The 23521-nt window shown below is 37.3% G+C and overlaps 1 protein-coding gene across 3 annotated transcripts; it reads left to right on the top strand.

Annotated features, from left to right (window-relative positions):
• Positions 1-504: 504 nt before the first annotated feature.
• Positions 505-23110, top strand: LOC306884655 (reticulon-1-A-like). Of its 3 annotated transcripts, XM_079440717.1 has the most exons (9): positions 505-996; positions 6088-6870; positions 7739-8629; positions 19984-20191; positions 20282-20420; positions 20909-20978; positions 21473-21519; positions 22070-22128; positions 22226-23110. In XM_079440717.1, exons 1-9 carry the CDS (start codon positions 807-809, stop codon positions 22263-22265), a joined length of 2427 nt encoding a protein of 808 aa, XP_079296843.1. In that variant the 5' UTR covers positions 505-806; the 3' UTR covers positions 22266-23110. The 3 variants fall into 3 exon arrangements, with proteins under 3 accessions (XP_079296843.1, XP_079296844.1, XP_079296845.1); XM_079440718.1 differs by lacking the exons at positions 505-996; positions 6088-6870; positions 7739-8629 and adding an exon at positions 12862-13188; XM_079440719.1 differs by lacking the exons at positions 505-996; positions 6088-6870; positions 7739-8629 and adding an exon at positions 16728-16791.
• The last annotated feature ends 411 nt before the right edge of the window (positions 23111-23521 follow it).

Raw genomic sequence — 23521 nt, 5'->3', positions numbered from 1 at the left:
GAAGAAATAAAATAAATCTAAATTTAACCAATTTTATCCCATTTCAGCAAAAAAAAAAAAAAAAAAAAAAAAATCCCTATTTTGTTTTCTTTCACAAAAAAAAAAAAACTTGCTACGTGTATTGCTTTAATCAAGACTTGTCATAGCGCTTGCATATTGTTGCTCTTTTGTTGGTTTTGATTGTTTCTAGTGTCCTCATTTTTAAGTCGCTTTGGATAAAAGCGTCTAAATGACTAAATGTAAACTGGGTAGAGGATAAATATTGACAAACAGCTCATTAATATATAAAATATTAAAATAAATCATAAATAATATAAAAATAAATTTACTAATGGCTAATCAAAATTATTATTGTTGTTCCCACTATTTTGGGGAACAACAACTGCGAATTCAGTCATTTCTGTCCGCAATAATCAGGAAAAAGTCATATGAAGACGTCCATTCATCGCTGAATGTATTTTTGCGCTGAAGTGTATTTAAAAAAAAAACAAACTTAAATGTAGCCTAGCGTGCGTATTGTGTGAACTGTGAGGTAGCTAGAACCACGCCCGTGGCACACGGACCGTCCTCTAACCGGAATGTCGCTCTCCGTCCTAAATCCGTGCCAACCGCGAGCCGCACAGATACAGTGACGTCAGCTCCGAGACACTGAACCAAACACATCAAGCCACAGGCTCCGCTGCTGCGAGACGGGAAGCATCGGTCAGGATCGGCCATATTAAGCGTCACATCTTTCAGTCTCTTCTGCGATCTCACACTATCGTTCTCGCTTCCGAACAAACTCTCTGCGCGCGATTACTGCAAGCATGTCCGCCAATTCGAGCGAGGGGCCGGGTTTGGATGGGAAATGGTTCGAGGAGGAGGAGGAGGAGAAGAACGGGATGTTTGGGAGCGCAGGGCCCCGTTTCGACGAGATGCGGGACGATCTGCACGCGCCCAAGCAACAATTCCATCCCTTTGAAGGAAGCGGCGTTGCCATGGAAACTGCATCTACAGGTAAATTTGGGCTTTTTATAATTTCGCATTGTGTTTTAGCGGTGACACCCGTGCCGGCGATTAAAGAAAAGCAGAAGCAAAAGCTGCTGCTGATGATGAATTGGAGATGAATAGAGAGACAGGCCAGGCCATGGGTGTGACAGCGCATGGATGTCTCTGCATACACAGACGCACAGTGCGCTCCAGGCAACCGTGGTAGTTCAAATAACACGATCAAACAAACGACACACACAATAAAACAAACAAAACATTCTCATGTTGCTCTCTGATGCGTTTGGAATTAAGCAATCATGATGACTGAACTCTTAGGATCATGATGTGTGTTCATAAAGCCACAATAATGTAATCATCATTTCTTTGTCTTTGTGCTCACTGTCTGTCTCTCTGCCCTCTTTCTCCTCAGCCTGTCTCACTGTTCTAAATCACAGGGTATGGCTCAATAATTGGGCATTGTCCACCCTTCTCATAAACCTTTTCATGCAGCACATAGCCAGACTATTAAAACGTCTCAATATGACAGTATTGACAACAGCAGTTTCACAGCCAGACCCAACCCAGTCTAATAAGAAAATGTAAATTATATCACATGGTGGCAGTTTTGTATGAACTCAAACAATGTGTTTTGTAAGGAAAAGGTCCACCCCAAACCTAACCTGTCAGTGGGGTGTAAGCAGATCGTATGAAGACATATGACTGAAATCATAAGAAATCACGAAAACAAAAAACTATTAAAAAAAATACAACGAGAGTGTGTTGTCAGCCCTGCTGATTCAACCTTCTGTAGTACAATAAACTTAAAAAAAAGATTTTATATATTTCAATATAAACTGTAATGTTGTCATTTACATCTGATTTGTTGACTCTGACCTTAAAAGTGCACAAAGAAATAAGTTCTACAAAGAAATAAATGAGTAGTACTTGAAAATGATATCCTCTGAAATGACGACTCCAGTAACATCAGTAGCCTAATCTATTTTACATGGAGCACCATCTCAGGGGGGCCACCATGTTGAGATCACATGACCAGCCAAATAGTGCTCATTTTGTCTGGGTAAACCCCTATTATTGGACACATTTGCATACTGAATAAATTAATTGTGACTGACTGTGAACTTCACATTTCTTCAAGGCAAGCTTACATTTCAAACATAACCACCATATTAGCTGGTCCTACTGCATAAACAAAAATGACTGAGTGCACCACTATTTTACAGATGAGTATATTATCGATATTAGGGAGTATTATAGATATTAGAGAGTGCATTAGAGTTTTCTCGAGTATGGTGTGGTTAATAAAACAAAGAGGAGTGGAAGAAAGGTATATCCCAGACTCATATTAGTTCAGGATATCAACATTTATGAAAGCATGTTGGGTAAAGTTTGTTATTGCCATAAATGATGTTGCTTCAACCTTATTTTGATGCTATGAACAACATTTTATGAAGAAATTATTATCCTGCATAGTAAAGCTAAAGAGTTTTTCTCTTTTTTTCAGTGAACTTTTTTTTTCTGAGTATTTCTAAGCTGCTAAGCTAAATCCTAACTGACCGTAACAAAAAATAACATTGAGTTTATTAGATGAGATGGTCTGGCTGATTCCTAAACCTCAGACAATAATGTGGATTTGATACCAGACAATTATAAAACATAGAACCTTATCAAAAAGGAAGTGTACATGATCGGAGATTCAGAGATAGACTTCCAAGCACTCATAGTGGTACTTTAATTGTACCACATGCTGCAGCGCTTAATGTGCTTTTAGTGTTTCTATGGATCAATGTGACAGATAAAGTGGCGATGTATCTATAGAAACCCTTTCAGAGTGGATACATGTGACTACAGCCTATCACACACATAGCATGTAAAATATATAAGGTGAAAGACACACGCATGCTTTCAAACTTTTATACAGAAAGCCATCGCAGCTCGCTTTCATGGCTTTTTCCTTTTGCTAATTGTCATTTTCTGCATCTGCAGGTGCTCTTTGGTCCATTAAGAGTCTGATTGAACCGCCATTATGGCTCAGAGTGCTATTATTAGCTATGGGGAAACTGCATGCACACATACGCCCATGCACGGTCTCTCTCACATGCTCAAATATTCATGAGCCAGGGCCTGAAATCCCTCAGCTCCCCCGTACAGCTTTAACACACACTCTTGCACATACACACACATACACACACAAAGTCTTTCCTCCTCTCATGGACACAAGCCCAAATACGCATATTTTCTTAAACACATTCAAATGCACTCACACAAAGATTCTTTCTCTCTCTTTCACAGTCTGGCTATGGTAAGGTTCTTGTTTCTTCCCTTCCCTTCCTCTCACCCTCTCTCTCTCTCTTGCTCTTCCTGTCTTTCATACAATGTCAGTTTGGGCTGTAGTTGGCTCCGTCTTTAGCATTCTCCCTTTTTAAATAAACAGAGGGAGGTCTATTTATAGGCTGAGTGAGAGTGAGACATCGCACGGTCTTTATACAGTAGCCAAGCCAGTGAGCTCAGGGCTCTTTAAAAGACAGGCTGGAAAAAGATCTGTCCACGTGGTGAGCAGCTCAACACTACAGAAATCCCATAACTCTGAATATACCATTAGTAACATGGCTCACGCATGTCAATATGTCCACCATAATCCACTTCTGACTGCCTGTCTCTCTCTCTGTCTGGCTAATACGCTGAGGGGAAAGGCCTAGACGAGGAGGAATGCTGGTGTGTACTGTCTGTCTGCATTCACAAAGTCACTCGGGCATGAGAGAGAGAGGCCGAGTGAGATCAACAAACAGTTCGGGATGAATGTGAAAAGGCTATTCCTTCTGTCACTTTCAGCCAAAGGCGGTCAACATACAAGGACAACTCGAATAGAGCGCAACGCTGTAGAGAAACTGATTGTATAAACCTTTCAAGACAGATCTACCTAGAATTTTGAGGCTGTAAAATGGTGGCAGACAAGTCAACGTGATTTCAGTTTAATTGTAAAATAATGTTTTTTCCTATCAATACTCTATTATTTACTCAGCTTCATGTCATTCTAAACCTGTATGACTTTATTTATTCTACAGAACACAAAAGAAGTCCAAACAGTATTGGACCCCAATTACTTTCACTGTATGGACCACAAAACAGTCATTTTTCACAATGTCTTATATTCCACAGAAGAATGGAAGTCATGCAGGTTTGGAATGGTATTAGAGTCTGCACCAAATTTTAATTTTTGAGTCTGCTGTCCCCTTAATTTCCGGCAAAGAACTACACTACCCATAATCCTCCAACAATCAGAGAAGTCACTGTTACCATGGAAATGTGAGTCTTGCCAAAAGAGCTCAGCAGTGTCCGCCTACTCCCAGCAAGCATTGCAAATGATGTGATCGAGTCACTGGCTGAATTCAGAATAGCATACTACTTTAACTATATAAAGATATGGCTAAAATGGTACATTTAGGATGCTATATCGAATTCAGCCACGCCCATAAAACAAATTTTCTTTGTCAAAAAACTTTTTCACTTTGTGGCTGTTTTGGTCTGTAGTTTAGAATTCTGTTTTCTGAATTTTTTAAATGTCTATGGTTGAAATGAATGTACCAGAACCAAGGTTTGCTGAAAAAACAGGCTGTCACTGAATACAGATCCATACACATTTGTCTGATATTCCCACATTTAGCGCACAAACAAAAATTGAGAAGGCAATTCCATAATGCACTTTTCAGTGTTAAAAAATATATCAAAGTTGGTGGAGGAATAGACAGATATATTGATAATAAATGTAATCGTACTTAATTCGGTACTGAAAAGGATTTATGAAAACAGTTTGATCTGATTAAAAAGTGACTGTTTTTCCCAATATTTGTATGTGAGATATTATTTTCTATTTTAGTATTGGTTCATCATGAGCTTATTATTTACAGCATTATTTTTTATTTAAGTTGTATTTTAATCTAATATTTCTATTTTATCTCAGCTTTATTTCAATTGCTGAAGATGACTTGTAATATTTTCAACAATATAGTCAATATATAGTCAACAATAACAACACTGCTATGCTGCCTTAGAAGACAGCTGTCTGTATAAGCTGCGACAGCAAGATGGCATGATAGATTTTGGAATCGCATCATTCCTTTCTCAAAACTGCAGTTAGCCATTGGTCCATTATGATGTTATTTCCTTCAATAATTTTAGCACAGGCTGATGTGCATGTGTTATTGGAGATGTAACAGTTACAGGGTTCGTTGTCCAACTTTCATTAATCCTCTTAAGACTCGACTGATTTCACAGAGACAGAGCAGATGTTTCCAGCTGTGTAGTGTTCACAGTATCCAACCAGTCTGAATATCACTTGCTATCTGCTTTTCCTCTTAGTCCAGTGGGAATCAGATTTACATCACTTCTAGGGCTATGTCTTTGTCTATTGCCTTTTCTTCACTTCATATGCAGATGCCCAAATATACTCTAAATCTACTCTAAAAGTCCATGAGCATCTATTTATCTAAATGTAGTAAATCTGACTTCTGGTTCCTGCACAGGCCTCAGCAGGGAGTCGGCTGTGCCTGTATAGGCAAAATTGAGAGGCTTTAAGCATCTATGTGCTTTAAAGTATTATATGAAGAGCTCTTCTAACATATTTTATATATTATTGTCATTAGTGAATTCTACGCAGATAAACTTTATACTAAACAAATATATTAAATCACGATTAACCCATTCAGACTTAGACCCTGCATTCATACCCCCACCCCCACCCAGATATCATAAGGGATTATTAGATTAAAAATCAATCCATGAGTACCATACCATGCATTTTTGCTTTTTGAAAAAACAAAAAATCTAATCTTTGAATGCATATTACCATATGAATAAACATTATTATTTTATTATGTTGTTTTATGTGCATTAGCACAAAAATACACACATTTAAGACCCAATAACGGAAACAAACACCATGCAAATATTTTTACATCCAATAATTTGTACCAAAAACAACTAAATAATTAAAAAGAAAAAAAAACAGTTTTCCATTTCCATTTTTTTTTCCATCCATTGATTTCCATTACTAATAAAAAAAAAATTATGTTCTCTCTCTCTCTCTCTCTCTCTCTCTAGGTGACTCTCTGTCTGACATGTTTATGAAGTCATCATCAGAAGAGGGCGATCTGTACACCTCTCTCCTTTCCTCAAATTTCTCCTCTAATCCTTTTAATGATGGTGCCTCTCTCTTCTCCACTGAGGGCAACCGTTCTCCACCTGCTCCTACCGGGACCGACTCCGGCATCGGCATGACCCCAGGTGACCCCTCAGACCATCAGACGACCCTGCAGGGCTCACACAAGACTGACCATTACAGCTACATGGACATGGGGGATGACCTCTGTGATTTTGGTAGTGTGGGCAGTGCCAAGAACAAGCAGCAGCCTCTCATGTCTGGCTATGGAGATGACGAAGATGATGACGAAGAAGACGAAGATGACATTCAGGATTTCAAACCTAAGATTCAGGAAAAGGAAAATAAAGAATCCAGCCACGACCCCTTTGATCTGGGTCGCTATATGGACAAGAGCCCCCTTGGATCTGAGGATACAGGGATGAAGAGTCAGGGGTCGGCCGGTGGGCAGCACTCATTCCCATACGTGGAGGATCCTTCGGATGAAGAGATGGCAGATTACCGATCTTACCGTAGGATGGAAACGCCACAGAGTGCCAGTCCTGTAAAGATCACGGTTACGACAGAGTCCCAGCCGGTGAGAGTGTCTCCACAAGGGGGCATGTCCGAGAGAGAGAGTGTGCTCAGTTTCGGTCAGCAGGGTCTTCCCACAGTAACACTGTCAGAACCAGAGGATGACAGTGCAGCCTCCTCAGCTAACCACTCCCCTAACCACTCCCCTACAGGTAGATTCCTCTCCCTTGTGATGTACCGGCTGCACCATTCAAAGTTGAATTGAGAAAGCCTTTTATTTTCCAAATACATTTCTGTATTTGAATTTAATTCAAATTAAAGTAGCAAGCAGATTGCGGTTTGAAAGCGTTTGAAAGTAAGGGAGTATAATTAGATTGAATTTTTATAATTAGATTGAATAGATTGAAATGAATGTAACTATTTTCTCATTAGAAAAGCTGTCAAGCCTAGTTTGAAAGTTTAAAAAGTGTCAAAATGTAATGGTAGTTAAAGATAGATGGATTGATATATGTCTTGCCTCTAATATCATCTAACAGACAGAGACAGACAGAAAGGCAGACAGACAGACAGGCAGACAGACAAATAGACAGATAGATAGATAGATAGATAGATAGATAGATAGATAGATAGATAGATAGATAGATAGATAGATAGATAGATAGATAGATAGATAGATAGATAGATAGATAGATAAATAGATAGATAGATAGATAGATAGATAGATAGATAGATAGATAGATAGATAGATAGATAGAAAAAACTCTGATCTGTAGGGTTATAGTCTTGCCTCTAACATCTAACAGACAGACAGACAGATAGATCTAACACTCTAATACCAGCTAATAGACAGATAATTTTCATATGAATATTTTTATTTTATTTATTTAGTTAAGTAAACTGATTATTGCAAGCAGAAAAAATACTGATCTATAGTCATGCTATTATCTCTAATACCACCTAATCATTTAAAATTTTGCCATTTATTTCAGTATATAATTAATACGTATGTATTATAATCTTTCTCTCATATTTTAGTTGTTCTTGAATTCTGACATTTCTGTCACTTTTCTCTTTTTCCAGGTCGAGAGTCTCCATCTGATGTGCTGTTCCAGCCTGCAGGAATGAAGTCGGTGAGCTCCACCCAAGATTCCAGCAGCATCAGCTCTCATCCCAAACTTCCTGAAGCCCAGGACATCAACAGCTCAGCCAAACCCTCGTCCCAGTGGGCTCAAGACCTTCAAGGCAGTGGAGATGAGTCTGGAGATTCAGAAATTGAGCAAGTGGCTGAAGAACCTGATTCGCCAATATATGACCTGACATCTAAGACCCCGCCCGCAAAAGGCGGATTCAGTCAAGCAAGCAACCCATTTGAGCAGCCCAGCTACACATCTGCTACTGATAAAGCTAGTAACCCATTTGACAAGCCACAAACAAACAAGGTCAGTGCTAGTAACCCATTTGACCTCTCTGTGGGTTCCAAGGGGGGCTTTGGTCAATCCAGCAACCCACCACTCTACAGTCTGTTAAGAGAGGAAAGGGAGGCGGAGCTCGACAGCGACCTGCTAATCGAATCAGCTTCTGAGGAAAGTCCCAAGAGGGAGCAGGAATATTCTGCCCCAAAACCTCCAGAAATATCTTCTCCCCTGACCACAGACATCACATCTTCTAAGCCTATTACGACTTCCTGCGCTACGGCCTCTCCCTTCACCGACCCCCCAGCTAGCACCTTGAGAGAAACAGAGAAAGAGAAGGAAAAAGAGAAAGTCGTACCTGTTGAGAAGCCTAAGCCGCAACCAGAGGACAGCTGGTCCACCAAACCCAGGCCTGCAGTAATGGGAACGTCAACAGCAACTCCAGAGCAGCATTCCAGTCAGGAGAAGGAGAATAAAAGCAAAAGCAGTATTGTGAGTTCCACCACAGAGAAAGAGGCTGATCTGTCCCTGTTCCTCCAAAGCATCAACAGACAGAAAGGTAAGAGGCATTGCATTATTCTTACTAAGCAGCACTGTTATTGATAACTATGACTAATTAAAAAGCATTTGTCTATTGAAATAAAGCTGAAATAACAGAAAGAAAATATTAAATATTAGATGAAAAAACCTAACTTAAGCTAATTAGAAAATAAAAAAAAATAAAAATGACAAAAGCATATTAAAATTACTGAAACATGAAAAATTTAAATATAAAAATAAAAGCTAATTAAAAATTAATAAGCAATATAATTGTAAATACTACTACAATAACAGTTTTTATAAGAGAAACTCACTCGTTAATGTGAGTCAGAATTGCCTATGGAGAGTAAATTAAATGCATTTACTATAACATAATGGTTTAGATCAAATTGTAAAAAATATTTACCCTTTGAAATTTATCCAGGATGCCTAAGTTTTTTTTTTCTTTTGGCATCATTTATTAGAGTTTTCTCATATTAACCCACCAAAATGAAAATTCAAGTGAAAAATCACTATGGGTATACTTTGCCACTATAGTGATTAGCTAAATTTACCATCATAGAATGTTTTTTTTAAATAAGACATTTTAAAATGAAACTAATGCATAATACAGTTTTTAAGAAATATTTATGGACAGTAACTTTTTTCAATTAGTCAGTACACAAAATTGATTTTTGATCCTAAGGCTGCTTTTAACTTCCAATTAAGCTTACTGAAATGCTGAAAACACAAAAAAATCCAGATGCAAACTGACATCATATTTCTTTTCCCCCTCAATAACTGTTATTGAAATCAAATCATGTTTAATTACCTTGCTATGTTAACATTCCCAGTATCAACAAGTAAAATGCCAGAGGAAATACCTCTAATAGCCAATGCGAGGGACGTTCAAATATTGTGTTGGACATAGTGGGAGCCTTGAAGTCAAAAAGCTTGAGAACCACTTTTCTAGATGATTGCAGGTTTGGAAGCAAGCTAACTTTAGCACTGTGACGCTGAGAACATCCACTGCCTGACAGCTGTGATGAGAGGTGGTGAGTGTCATGAAGTGATAATGTGATGATGTGGGAGTACCAGCTCACCTCCTGTTTATCACCAAATGGCATCTCAAAACAAAAACAATTTTAAATAGATGTTATGATTATAGCAGCTTTAAAGCAACACGAGTTTACTTAATCAGTAGTTTACTTATGTAGATCATTCAGAAATTATGTATTAATAGTATAATCTAATTAGCATAATCTTTTCCCTTTTGCAAAAGTGTCATGCCAGACAAAAGTCAAAAGGAAAAAGTCATATTTCACTTGAGTGTTGAATAAGAGTTCACAGTCTGTTTTGAATGTGATGCAATAAAAAACATGAACCACAAAATAATGGCAAGAAATGTATTTCTGTTGGGTTGTATACTAGTTCAGATTCACAAACAAAGCACTCTTATGAGTCGTCTCTTATAGTGAATTAAACATATGGCACAGATAATGTATAGCCTGACCCCCAAAATTAATGACTTACATTTCAAAACAGCTAATTACAGTCTGAATCAATCAGAAACACAGTATGATTTACAAGAGACCATTTCTGTAATATATAATCAAAACGAACCTTAATTTTTATTGTATTGAATCCAAAATATTCATTCAAGTCACAAGTTTCTTTGTTTTGTAACTCAGCTCATTGATCTCATTCTTTATCGTCTGTTCTTTGAATGCGTAGTCATGCCAATTCATAATTCTACAATGCTCAGAGGAAGCAGTGCTGAGCAGACTATTGTCACAGCTGGTGTTTTCCATAAAAGTTTAATTAGAAAAGCCTGCTTATGTTGCAAGGACTAATTTGATTCAGTGGTGGAGAGTCTGAGAGAGAATGACTGTCCAAAAGCACAAACAACAGCCTTTACGTAAGGCATTAAAGAACATCCAGTATTTGTGTAACATCCTGTCTAAGATGCTGTCTAAGATCTGTTATTATTTTGAAAGCAGCATAGGTTTATGATTCAATGGAGTAAATTAATTCATAAATGTTCAGATTTCTGGCAATAAATTCACCATTTAGTCATTAAATGTTTTTTTTATCACAAAAGCTCACAAGAATTTATTTGAGATCATTAAGCATCATTACACACTCTCAGAAAAAAAGGTACAAAAGCTGTCACTTGGAATGGTATCCTTTCAAAAGGTACACCTTTGTACCTTATTTACCCCAAAATGTTGCATTTTAGATGCTTTAAGGTACATATTTGTTTCTAAAGTGTACATATTAGTACCTAAACGGTGCATTTTTGTACCCTTTGAAAGGGTACTGTCCCGGTGATAGCTTTTGTACCTTTTCTTTCTGAGAGTGCCCCTTGAAAGCTGGTATGAAATCAGTTTCATTGTGAAGTACCTTCATACAAACATGCTGCTTGTGAAGTCATTGACTCACCAGGCACACAGCCACAGGCAGATCCACTCTTTTCTGGGGTCGACTGAGGCTGAATTAAGGGGATAATCTCCCTCTAGTGGTGGGTTTAAACAACTGCTCTGTGTCTTATTTACATAACTTCAAAATAACAAAGAAAAAGCAAAAAAGCTCAAGCAATGATGTTCACTGACCCAAAAGATATTGCAGATCTGAACTGTGCAGGTCATTATTTTTTTAACCCCTTTAAGGTTGCACATTTAAACAACATTTAAATTGAAACGTACTGCTGTTGCTCGTAATAAATCTTCTGTAGGCCCATTAATAAAACTGTAATCCTTTATTTGCACTTTCATAGCAGGAGTGAGAAAATATTCTGTTGTGTTCATGAAAGTCCAGAAGCAGAACACAGCTCTTAACATGCTCATCTCAGGAGTAAATCTGTCTCTCTGTGTTTACGTGAACCTGACTGACATGAATTCGTGACAGCAGTGGGAGGAATGAACATTAGAACATATTATGAACTGTTTTGGATCAAGTGGTTCGTTCTAGAGAAGCAGACTCTCTTGTTGTAAACAGTTTTTTATATAATCCTCTTGTAAAATGGGGGCAGTGCACGTATGATGCTTCAAGCATTATGAAGTGCTTTTCTTCATTTTGTCTGAAGGAATAGCAGTCGATTAAATATTAATTTGCTATATTGCTTCCTTTATTCATTAATTTCTTATATCACAAAATTGCAGGCAGCTACAGATAAATTGACAAAGATGTTTTATAATAGATAGGCAATATGTAAGTCTAATGTTGTGGATTGCATTTTAACACAGATGTATCCCATTCATTGTCTGGTGATTGAAACTGAAGGTTCTGGAATGTTAGAAAAGAGGTCAACGCCTTTACGGCAGCGCTGCCGTAAATCACCTGCAGAGGGCGAGAGAGACCGCCGGTTTATGTAACAAAGCCTTGGGTTTTTATCATTGAAAAACTTCATAAGAACATTACCAACAGAGCACAGTAGTGCTAAAGTATGTCTTCGTGTGAACAGGTTGGTGTTTTTAATGTGGTGATATTAAAACATTAAAACAACAACGCTCTACATTACACTGCAATTCTGAGACTATCTGGATCAGCACAGATCAGCCTGTTGCCATAGTAACACGAGAGAGAGGGAGCTTAAGCTGTTACCATGGAGAGAAGATGCTGAGGGAAACAGAAGAAGATGATGAAAATGAATAAGCCAAGACTGAAATCATCTTATACCAGACCTACTCGCACGTACCGACGCATGAACACATGCACAAGTTTGCTTTCCTTGTGTCGGTTCTTTCTGTTGAAATGCCTTAGAACAGTGTTTATTGATTCAGAAATATCATTGTGCAAATTCTTCATCATCACCATTATTATTATTATTATTACTTAACAACATAAAAACAAATCTACAATAATTCATTAATTTACACACAACTGTGAACTTTCCAAAAATAATGAAATGTTTAAATTGAGTTATTCCTATTTATCCCATATATAATATAATTAATATTATATTAATATATACTAATTATTAATGTAATTAATGTTATATTAACAATTAGTATAATAAATATAAATATAATATTATTAACAACACTCATGTATGTGTGTGACAAAATTAATATCATTTTCACTATAATTTCACTCAGTTCGTAAGAATATTTATTTTCACAAATGTTAGCCTTCTATTCTTTTAAAGTCTGAATGCAATAAAATAAAAAAGCAAGAAAAAACCCAGCAGACTCCCCCCATTTTGAACCGACAACAATATCACGTGACCTCACTAATGTTTATGTATTAGGTTTGTTGGGGTGGGGCCTCTTTGATCTGAACCCCCGGGCGTTGCATATGGTACGCTCCGCTCTCTGCGGTGGAGGCTGCAGTGTTTACGGTTTCATCCAGCAGAGCAGCGCCTCTCCCTCTCTTTCTCTCTGTCCGTTTTCTCACTAAATAGCAGTAGCTTGTCTCTCCTCTCCTCTGCTCTCTTCTCTCCTTTCTGGCCATTCATGCCGTTCGGACGCGTGAGATAGTGGGTCTCGGGAAGATATAAGATCTGCGAAAGGGAAAAGAGAAAGACGACAGCTGGGAGTGAAACGACAGACATGGATAAAGGGAAGAAAGAGTGCACCTGGAGCAGCTGGAGAGGGCAGGGTACAGATTTCGTGTTTGTCTGTATAAAACCGTTTTTTTGTGGTATTCATTTTTCAACGCCTTGTGTGTTTTATGCTGTATATTTGAGCGTGTATTAGGTTTTGCGTTTTACATGAAGCCGGCGGGACAAAGAGAAGAGGGGAGAGGGATCTGTTTTGGGATGGGGGATGGCAGGTGGTCTGTCTGCTTCATAGTAATGCTGATATGGTAACCCCGCTGTGCCGTTAGATTAGGCTTCGTTTGCCACGGAACAGAGTTCAGGCTGTTTTTTTTTATCTTCATTCGCAGTTACAGCAGCGCTGGATGAGGCTGTCGCTATGGCAACCAGGTCACACCCATCCTGATTACATCATTCTCTTCAACAGGCATTCATGATACCTGGAGAACGAAAGAGGGAGGGCATGCAAGACTAAGAAATTGTGAGCTAGGATATTTTTCAAAGAAAAACAAACAGGATTCTCTAGGCTATTCTAGTACATTGACAGGCACATTTTAAATGTCCACCCAGATAAATGGTGTTGGGAGGGAGTGCAGGCACTCCATTTATGGGGACTGCATTGTGTGAGTGTTGGCAGTCTGTGTTTGTAAAACTACAGTATTTGTATGATTGTGTTTGCTGAAACTACTGTCTGTAATTTGGTGCAAAATTCACAACATTATAATTGGCCTGACAATGTTCTCAGTATAAGGTGTTCTTAATGGTTTCTAGGACGTTGCTTGAGTATTCTGGGTGGTTGTTTTGACATGGGTCAACTGCACTCTAAAAAATGCTGGGTAAAATATGGACACACCCTGGGGTCAAAACAACCCAATTGCTGGGTTTGTCCATAGATTATCCAGCACTGGGTTGTATTTAGCCCAGCATTTTTTAGAGTGTGAAAATTGGGTCCACATAAGGATTTATATTATATTCTGGTGTCTAGATATGTGTAGGACCTTTTAAACTAATGCATAGTAGATATATCTTGAATTCATTCATAGCATTATGTTTAAACAATTTAGAAATTCTACTCATGATCGTTTAACAGCACAAACATACATTGATACTCTACTCAGTTTGTCTCTATATTTATGCTATTTGTATGACATCACATTTTCCCTGCACGATCGTATGACATCACTCTGAAATCATTTCTTGTTTTTTGATGATTCATAACAAACTCTCTAGAGTCTAGATGCATCTCACTGCATTCTCATACACACAGAGACATGCATAAAGCAACATAAATATATAAAACATTCAGTGCTTGTATTTTTTAACCACTCACAGGCATGAAGATGGTGCTTTATTTGAACTCATCTACATACATTTATCTATATTAGGAAATTAAGTAATTAAATAAAATAATTGCTATAAATAAAAACAAAATATGAAGTGGTTTACCTGATTTACCTTAGATTTACCTGAAATATGCAAGATCTGGGATGCTGGAGTTTAGCTTAGTAGACTTTTGAATGGACGTGTATTTTCAATTCAAGGGTACAGTATCAGTGTTTAGTTATTTTGTTTTCATAAATATAGAGGCATCTGTTTTTCTGCCTCAAATCAGCTTGACACACCCCTTCCCTGTTATGCGTAACCAATCAGTGAAACATTAGGAATATATATTCCCTCCAGATTTCAATTATATTTCTATCGTTTGGTGGGGCTGGATTCCATTTCCTGTTTAGCTCTGGAATTTCCAGGCTTGTGTGTGTTGTATGGGGTCTTGATTAGGAGCACAATGTATGAGTACCAGGATTGTAATCGCACTAACTCTGGCGCCTGGGTCACCTATTTTTGAGATTTTTGTGTCAGCAGCCCAGATCATTAACCAATAAGCTACTACCAACCCTGATTAAAACTTAAACTGGCACAAAATGTAAAAAAAAACAGCATTCATGTTGATTCAGGGAAGACTAAGGCACTGTCAACTTGTTTTAAAGAGATTTGACCAAAAACAGAAAATTCTGACATCATTTACTCACCCTTGTGTTGTGTTGCATAAACTTGCACGACATTCTTACTCTGGAGTGTAAAAGAAGGTATTTTGAGATTTTTTTTTTTGTCCTTACTGTGGAAGTCAATCTTGGTTTCCAGCATTCTTCAAAATATCTTATTTTGTGTTTGGCAGAATAAAGAAAGTCATACAAGTGATGAAATTTCATTTTCATTTTTAATTGTGGTGGCAAGGTCAACTAAGATAGACAGGGAGTGAAAATGTACATGGAAAGTCAAAAATAAAGTCCAGTGGGAATGTAGTGCATTGTGAAGTCCCTTTCTAGTCCCGGATGCATTTCATAGCTTCGTGTACTAGCTTAGCATTTTGCTATCTGATTAAAACAATCTTTTTATGATGCGCTACAACAGTATATTAAGTTATTCAACCATTTTGATTGAACATTTAGGCTTTTAGTCCCAAACTTTTTCAGCTGCCTTGCTTCCCATTAATATTTCCCTTAGGGATTTTTAAAAAGTCTTTGCTTAAAAGTTATAAGCCGTGAATCAAACCAAACAGCTACAAGGTGAATCACAATATTACAAAATTTGATTTGAAGGAAAAAACTATTTTAATATAAAAAGACAAAGGTACAAGACTGTGTACTTAACAACTTTAATGAGAAAATGAACTACAATCCCATGGAGCATTGCAAATATGATTAATATAAATACAAATTGTGACTTTGAACACAAAATATGGAGAAATATTAATTTAAAGATGTCGATTGCGTACAACATATTTTACAACTGTTGCAAAATATGCATACACATTTAAGTCGTTTGAGAGCGTAGTGAGAATAGCTAGATAATTTACAGTTCTTTAAGTTTTGCAGCTTGTTTTGATTTTCTGATTTGATGCCGTTTTTTTTACAGAACCATGGGTAATGTAGTTTTTCACCAGAATGTGTGCTGTTGAACACAATTATAAAAAAAAAAAGGTGAAATAATGCAAGCTAGTGGCATATGCCATTGATTAACAACCTTGAAGCTCACAGCAGGTCTGTTTTTTAAGCTTTATAAGTTATCCTTAAAAATCGAAACCCCTATGGAAAAAATGAATGTGATTTTTACTTCCAGAATTCAACTGCCATTCTCCATGTGGCAATGACCTTTCATTCAGGAAATGAATGGTTGGATATAATGTTAGCCTGGTTGTCAAGCTGGATGTGCATCTCTGATGCTATAATTACACTCCGACATTTAAACACCAGCACACACGCACACAATTACCCCCCACCACTACCTTCTTATTTTAAGCTGGCCCCCTAAGCAATGTGTGTAAAGGAAACTGGAACACTGTATCTATAGCAACCGCTGCTGCCCCCTTTCTTTCTCTTCTCACACACACTCATAGGATGTATGAAACAAGGTGGATTAAATAGGTTCTGCAAAAGGGTCACACATAATTGTGATATTTTTTTGGCTGTGTTTGTGTTTCAGTCTGGGCTATTTGTCACCCTGTATGCTGTATGAATGTGTGTGTGTGTCCATTATTAGCCAATGGTAGTATGAGCCGGTCCCCCTCCCTCTAATTCTCTGCCTTTCTCTCTCTCCTTTTGTGTGCGTTCCTACTCACTGTCTCTCTCTCTTTTTCTTGCTGTCTGCAGTCATGGGTGCTTCAGGTCAGTAGCTCTCTCTGTCTTCTGCTAGCTTTGGTGTTTTAGATGAAAATCAGGGATCTCTGAGACTGTAGTTCATAGTGATTGAATTAACTACAGATGTCACTGGTTTTGATGGATGGAAGGGAATTTAGTGGTGCTTTAGTGTCCATATGTGATTTTAGAGCCCATGTTAAGTCACCTAACTACTGGATATCCTTAAACAATAGTCTTATATCAGTCTGCTTTGGTTAACTAAATACTTTAAGGTGTGTGTTAGGAAAAAGAGTGTGAACGTTGCTATTTTTAGTCTTGTTCTATTTAGAGTTTGTTAACTGAAGGATTTGTCAGAGCAGGCAAGTATCATCATCAAAGGTTATAGTTTAATAGTTATGTTAAAGTTTTTTGTATTTTTTGTTTTACATTATTATTGATTAGAAACCATAAGAAATTATAAAAAAACTGTGTTGTGTTCAACGATAAGTCAAATGGACTCGATAAAAATGGCCGATATTTCTGCCCTCCTCTAAGCTCTGCCAGGCTAAATTTAGCCCAGCGGGACTGATGGGAGAATCACACAGGGGACTACAGATGTCGTGCACACGCTAGAGTGTGACAGACCAGCTTCTGTGAGTGTGTAACAGTTTCTTCTGAAGCAGCAGCTAAAGGTGTAAAAATATAGGTGCTAAAAAAGAAAGCAAACAGAAGTTACAGGGAGCTCTCGCTTGCCGCAGAGACTGAAGAGATGATTCAGAGATCTCAATCTGCTGGTTCTCATGGCAACAAGTTCTACTTGTGTTGTCTATGTGATATTTGGATGGAAAGGTGAAATGTGTTTTCTTCCAGCAGTTAGAGAAGAAAAACCTAGGCTAGTTTACAGTGCTTGAAACCTGTCCACCATCTTACACACTTGCTTGGTTGTGAAGTATCATAATAATTAGAAAGAACTTGCTTACAAGAATGCAAAGAAATTCTCTTTGGGTGACCAAATGGATGGGTCAAAAAATGAATGGGTCAACACTGACCAAACAGCTGTTACTATATACACTACTAAGTTAAAAAATGGGTAATTTTAATTAGCAAGATGCTTTCAATTGATCAAATGTAGCTATAAAAAACAAAATCTTCAGATTCAAATAAAACTTGCTATTCATCAAAGAATTCTGAAAAAAAAGTCACGGTTTCCACAAAACATATAACTGCTTTAAACATTGATAATGCTTGTTGAGCAGCTAAGCAGTGAATCAACATATTAGAATGATTTCTGAAGAATCGTGTGACACTGAATATTGAAGTTATGGCTGCTGAAAATTCAGCTTTGCCATCTCAGGAATAAGTTATGTTTTGAAAATCCATTAAAATGAAAAAACTGGTATTTTAAATTGTAATATTTCATAATATTACAGTTTTTACTTATGCTGCTTTGATGAGTATAAGAGGCTTCTTTAAAAACCTTAAAAATTCTTACAGATCCAAAACATTTGAACAGTAGTTTGTGTACCTTAGCATGGCTAGAACTCTATATTGACCAATCAGCATCCGGCACTGTAACAATTTGATATTTGCCTGCTAAATATTATATGGAAAGCAGCATGCCAGATAAGTACAATATGTTATTTCTTCATCATTCACATCAATAGCAAATACAAGCTCCAGAAGGTTTTGAGTTTCTGTGGAAGGATTGGCACTTAAGAGCAAGACAGAGCACTGTGTTTTGAAAATGATTTTTGGCCATTGAGTGTGATTGGTTTTAATCTGTTTAATGCATATACTACATGCTCCCAGTACTTGGAAAATGACTTGCTCCTTGAGAACATTGGGACTAATTTATAGGTTTGAATGGTAGTTGTAGTTTTCTATGTTGGGGCCAGTAACCATAAGGTTTGAACCCTGCAAGGGGTGACCCTTGAGCAAGACACTTAACATTAGGTTGCGCCAAGGGCGATTACCACTGTAATTTAAGATGGTACACGTCTGTAGTGACACTGTAGAAATAAATTTATCTCCTCTATATAGAGTGCTGATAATTTCACCATTGGCTAGGCTTTGCCTTTTATTATTTTAGCACTTGCCAAAACCAAACCTGTAATATGAAAGTTATAACCTTAAATTCACCTATCCATTCCACTTCTATATTTCTAAAAGTTTATGTAAGTATGGTGAAGGCTCATAGCTCACTTTGTGTGTGGTCATTATATTCCAGCACTTCTGATAACACGACTATTTGTACCGTCTTACCCAACAACAATAATTAACCCAGTACAGTGTGCACACAGATGGTTAGGGTTAGAAAAGTTGACAACAGGTGCTGTGAGAGGTAGACAGGTGTGAACTGATAGCCTCAAGGTTACACATGTTCTCTTCATGGAAAATGCATGATGAATACAGTCAAGAAAAAACTTCAAAAGAGAATTTTATGAAATTCTCTTGAAATTAGTAAAACTAATTGAACATTCTGATAGGGTTCCACTTTCACCTTCTGGCTTGCTTAGATGGGTTCTAAAAGACATTTAACTTTAAGTAATTCATCTATATGACCACACTGACTGCCAAAACTTGAACTGAATTAAGCTGGATAATGGCATTATTGTTTTCTGTAGAGCTGGTTTATAGCTGAATCACATCTTGCAACATAGACACTGGTATTGAATTTAAATTAAATTAACATTGAACTGATTTGAGATGAATAACATTGCTGCACAGTCATTGATCTGAACTAACTTAAGCTAAACAATGACACCATTGTCTTTGAGAGCTGCTTTACTACAGAATCTAAATCTTAGAGTTTTCATAATTGTTTCTGTTATTTCCTTTATCTCTGTGAAGCTGACACAATCTATATTGTATAAAGTGCTATAGAAATAAAGGTTAATTCTTCAGGAATGTCATATTTCATGTAAACATATAGTGGATGAGACCTTTTAGTAGTGATGAGTAAATGGCCAATGCTGCCTATTATATAATAAGTGTAACACAAATATTATACAGCTGCTAATGTGTGATAGCTACGTAAATAATGTTTTACAGAGCAGAATTACTGAACTAAAATAGAACAAGTGAAGCGAAACTCACAACCTGTGATTGTGCAGATATGATGCTGACCAATCAGGTTCATGCTGTAATTTCTCACTGTAAAATTGGTACACAAACGTACATAAGAACTGACACGGTTCTTGTTCTGATCACACTTCTACTTATTTTTCTCCCCCTCTTCAGTGGTAGATCTGTTACATTGGCGGGATGTGAAGCAGTCCGGACTGGTGTTCGGCAGCTTGTTGCTGCTGCTGTTCTCTTTAACCCAGTTCAGCGTGGTGAGTGTCATAGCGTATCTCGCTCTGGCTGTTCTCTTCGCCACCATCAGTTTCCGAATCTACAAATCAGTCCTGCAGGCAGTGCAAAAAACCGACGAGGGCCACCCCTTCAGGTTAGTCCAACACTCAATTTGTGTCTTTCACCTCTGTACGTATTGAGCAATGAATCTGCTCATTCACTCTTGTGGCTTCTCTCTTTTCAGGGCCTATCTGGAGGTGGAGATCGCCCTGTCTGCAGATCAGATCAGTAAGTATGTGGATAAGACTCAGCTGTACATCAACTCCACCATGAAGGAGCTTCGCAGGCTGTTCCTGGTTCAGGATCTGGTCGATTCCATAAAGGTAAAAACATTCTAGTTTATAAACATTACATTCCTGAATATTTCTTTCCCTAATTTTCGGAGATACTATTACAATTTCAATGTAAAAGCCAAATTCGTTATAACTTTTAAGGTGCACTCACTAATTTCGTTTCACTCGTTGAACAGTGGTCTTGAAACCTATTGGCATGGAGTATTACACAAAAGATTTTAGTTACAGGAAATAACTATTTGCAGGCATATTTTGGAACCAGAAGTGGACAATAATTTTTGGGGTTGCATTCGGCTCATGTGATTTTAAACCATGAGTGGCGCCCACCCAATGTAGAATAAAACCGCAGGTTTAGGCCAGTAATATGACTGAAGTCTTCATCTCACGTACATGTAGGTTTACATAATTTTAATTATATGTAAGTGCTGTTAATTTTGTTAGAGGGAAGAGTAATTGAGTGCTCCTTTAAAAGATTTAAAAGCTGTGAAGATAATTTGACATTATATATGTGTGTTTAGTTTGCAGTGTTGATGTGGTTGTTGACCTATGTTGGAGCTCTGTTTAATGGCCTGACCCTGTTTATTCTGGGTAAGAAAACAGCCAAACACACACTACCATCCAAAACTTAAGGGTTGGTAAGATTTTAAAATGTTTTGTAAAAGACTCCCTTAGGCTCACCAAGGCTACATTTATTTGATGAAATATACAGAAATAAACTGTAACATTGGGAAATATTATTAGTTAGTATACACAGTACACATTTTTGCTGCTCTAAACCAGTGGGTGGAGTCAGCTAGTTGGAATTTTAAATGAAAAGTTGATAACCATTCTCCTATATGAGTGTTGATTCTTAATGATTTTCTAAGAAATGTTCAACAGTTTTTATTGTGCTGTGTGTCTGCTGTCTGATTTCCATCCAAATCTTAAGTACACACTCAAAATGCCATGTCACACACACACACACTGCTGTAGGTCAGGGTGTTATAACCTCAAACAATTTTAATCAAGTGACATCACACAGCATTCTGGGAGCGCAGCTGATTTGTCCTGACTGTATCTCTCCTTGGTCTTTTTCTCTTTAGCGGTGGTTTCCATGTTTACCGTGCCACTGGTTTACGAGAAGTACCAGGTAATGTTTTCCCAATCCCCACAACTATCTTTTTTAGGGTCCATGTTTTGCCACAATATCATAACTTAGGATATTGACTCCTATACCAGTGAAATTTCATGATACTCAATATCAATTGTGAGTGATATGCTATTAAACATGCAACTTTATTTTTAAAAAGATACATCAAATGAAAACTTTCATTTTGAAGTTAGTCCTATAATTCAGAATTAAGCAAACAATCCCATAAACTATTCAAATACAGTTAGTAAAAAAACAAAAATAAAGTAGTCAATTATGGAAGCTCGTTTCCGCCACTGGATTAAAAAAAAAAAAAAAAAAAAACTTGCAATTTAGAATTGTGAGATAGAAACTCAGAATTTTCAGCTTTTCTTAGAATTCTGAGTTAATATCTTGCAATTCTTTTTTTATTCTGCCACAGGTAATTAAATCAGATTTTTTTTTTACACCCCATGGCAGAAACTTCTTTTGGTATAGTTGTTTTTGTATTGATTCTTTTGACATCCATATTGTGTATGGTGAATCCTCACACTCATTTTCTCCCTTTCAGACACAGATTGATCAGTACTTAGGACTGGTGCGCACCCAGGTTAACTCTATAATGGGAAAGTGAGTTCTGTATAAATATAAAATTTCTAAAAACATATATATATATATATATATATATATATAAATTAACCTGCCTAATTTTCTGTTTTCTTTTTAGGATTAGAGAAAAGGTTCCTGGGTCCAAAAAGAAGGAATAAACTCTCTTCGCTTCTGTACAAGTAAACACTATAGCCAGTAAAATCTACAACTTTGCCAGCACTGAAGGACCCCAACTACACAGGAGGCCAATGTCACCTCAAAGAATAATACAAAAAAAGCATCAACAACAAAAAAAGAACATGTTAATGGCACCAATAACACCCCCCCCCCCCCCCCCCCCACCCCCACACACGGTTGCCAGTCACAGGTGAAGCCCTGCATAAGTAACTAACACTGATTCACATAAATGACACCTTGTGGGCGATTGTAGAGCTATAGATATACCAGAGGGACACACACAGTGCTTCTCTCTTCCATTGCTTCTGATTTAAGTGCATGAAGTCCAGTCTTGAGTAAATATTTGCTATCTCTGCAGTGCTCTTCCTCTCTGCTTTATTTTGCAGTGCATATTTCCTGCTGTAAAATGTGACACAAATGAAAATCATGCCTGTCATATAATCTCCTGCTGCCATGTCAATTAATCGCTTCAATTCACCGTCACTGGTAGAGTGGCTCTGTGTACAGACATACTTATTAATATCGAGTTGAATTGTGGATTTTTTTTGTTCTTCTCTGTGTATTAGAGCACAATGATAATTTGAAGATGTTATTACTAAATGTGTAACTGTAATTTTTTGCAGAACTGTAGGGATACGTGTAGGTGTTTAAAGACAAGCTTTGTGGTCCTTCTCTAGGGCACCTGATTGTCAGACTGCAGAGCTCCAGCTGTACTAAACTCTGTCCAACTTTGTACGATGTTCAGTGTTCAGTTATTTTAAAGTCTTTAACTATTTGCACTCTGTATTTAATTAACGAATGGAAAAAATAAATGTTCCTTAATGTAGGAGGGTTTGTGTTTTGTCATTCATAGCAAAATGAACTAAGAAGGTCGATAAGGCTCAGAGTGGGACTTGGTTCCATTTATTGGTTGTTAACTGGACGAAGGCAGATATAAATGCGAGCTTGCAGACAGTTGTACCAAAGGGGTGGGTTTAAGAGGACTGAATGATTGAAGAGGCCTAATATATGCCACCAGAGAGAAGTCTGTCATTTCAATGGAAGTTTCTGGTATTTTGATTAAAAATTAAGATCAAAATGTTTTAGAAAAATAACATGCATGCATCATTCAGGTCAATAACGAATTTATAAGAGTGATAGGGTGAATTCCGTTTAGTGCCGACTTTAAAAAGTAGTAAGATTAAAGAACTAAAAGTGGAAGGAAATATTATAAGCATATAACTTTTTAAAATGTATA

The sequence above is a fragment of the Barbus barbus genome (assembly GCF_936440315.1).
Source record: "Barbus barbus genome assembly, chromosome: 18".
NCBI classification, from domain to species: domain Eukaryota; kingdom Metazoa; phylum Chordata; class Actinopteri; order Cypriniformes; family Cyprinidae; genus Barbus; species Barbus barbus.
Note: the sequence above shows the minus strand (reverse complement) of the source record. Positions and strands in the feature narration are given on the sequence as shown.

Coding starts and splice junctions, on each gene's coding strand:
- LOC306884655 (XM_079440717.1), top strand. CDS start 807: ATGTCCGCCAATTCGAGCGAGGGGCCGGGTTTGGATGGGAAATGGTTC. Junction 997..6,087: donor CATGGAAACTGCATCTACAG/GTAAATTTGGGC, acceptor CTCTCTCTCTAG/GTGACTCTCTGTCTGACATG. Junction 20,421..20,908: donor ATCTGGTCGATTCCATAAAG/GTAAAAACATTC, acceptor ATGTGTGTTTAG/TTTGCAGTGTTGATGTGGTT.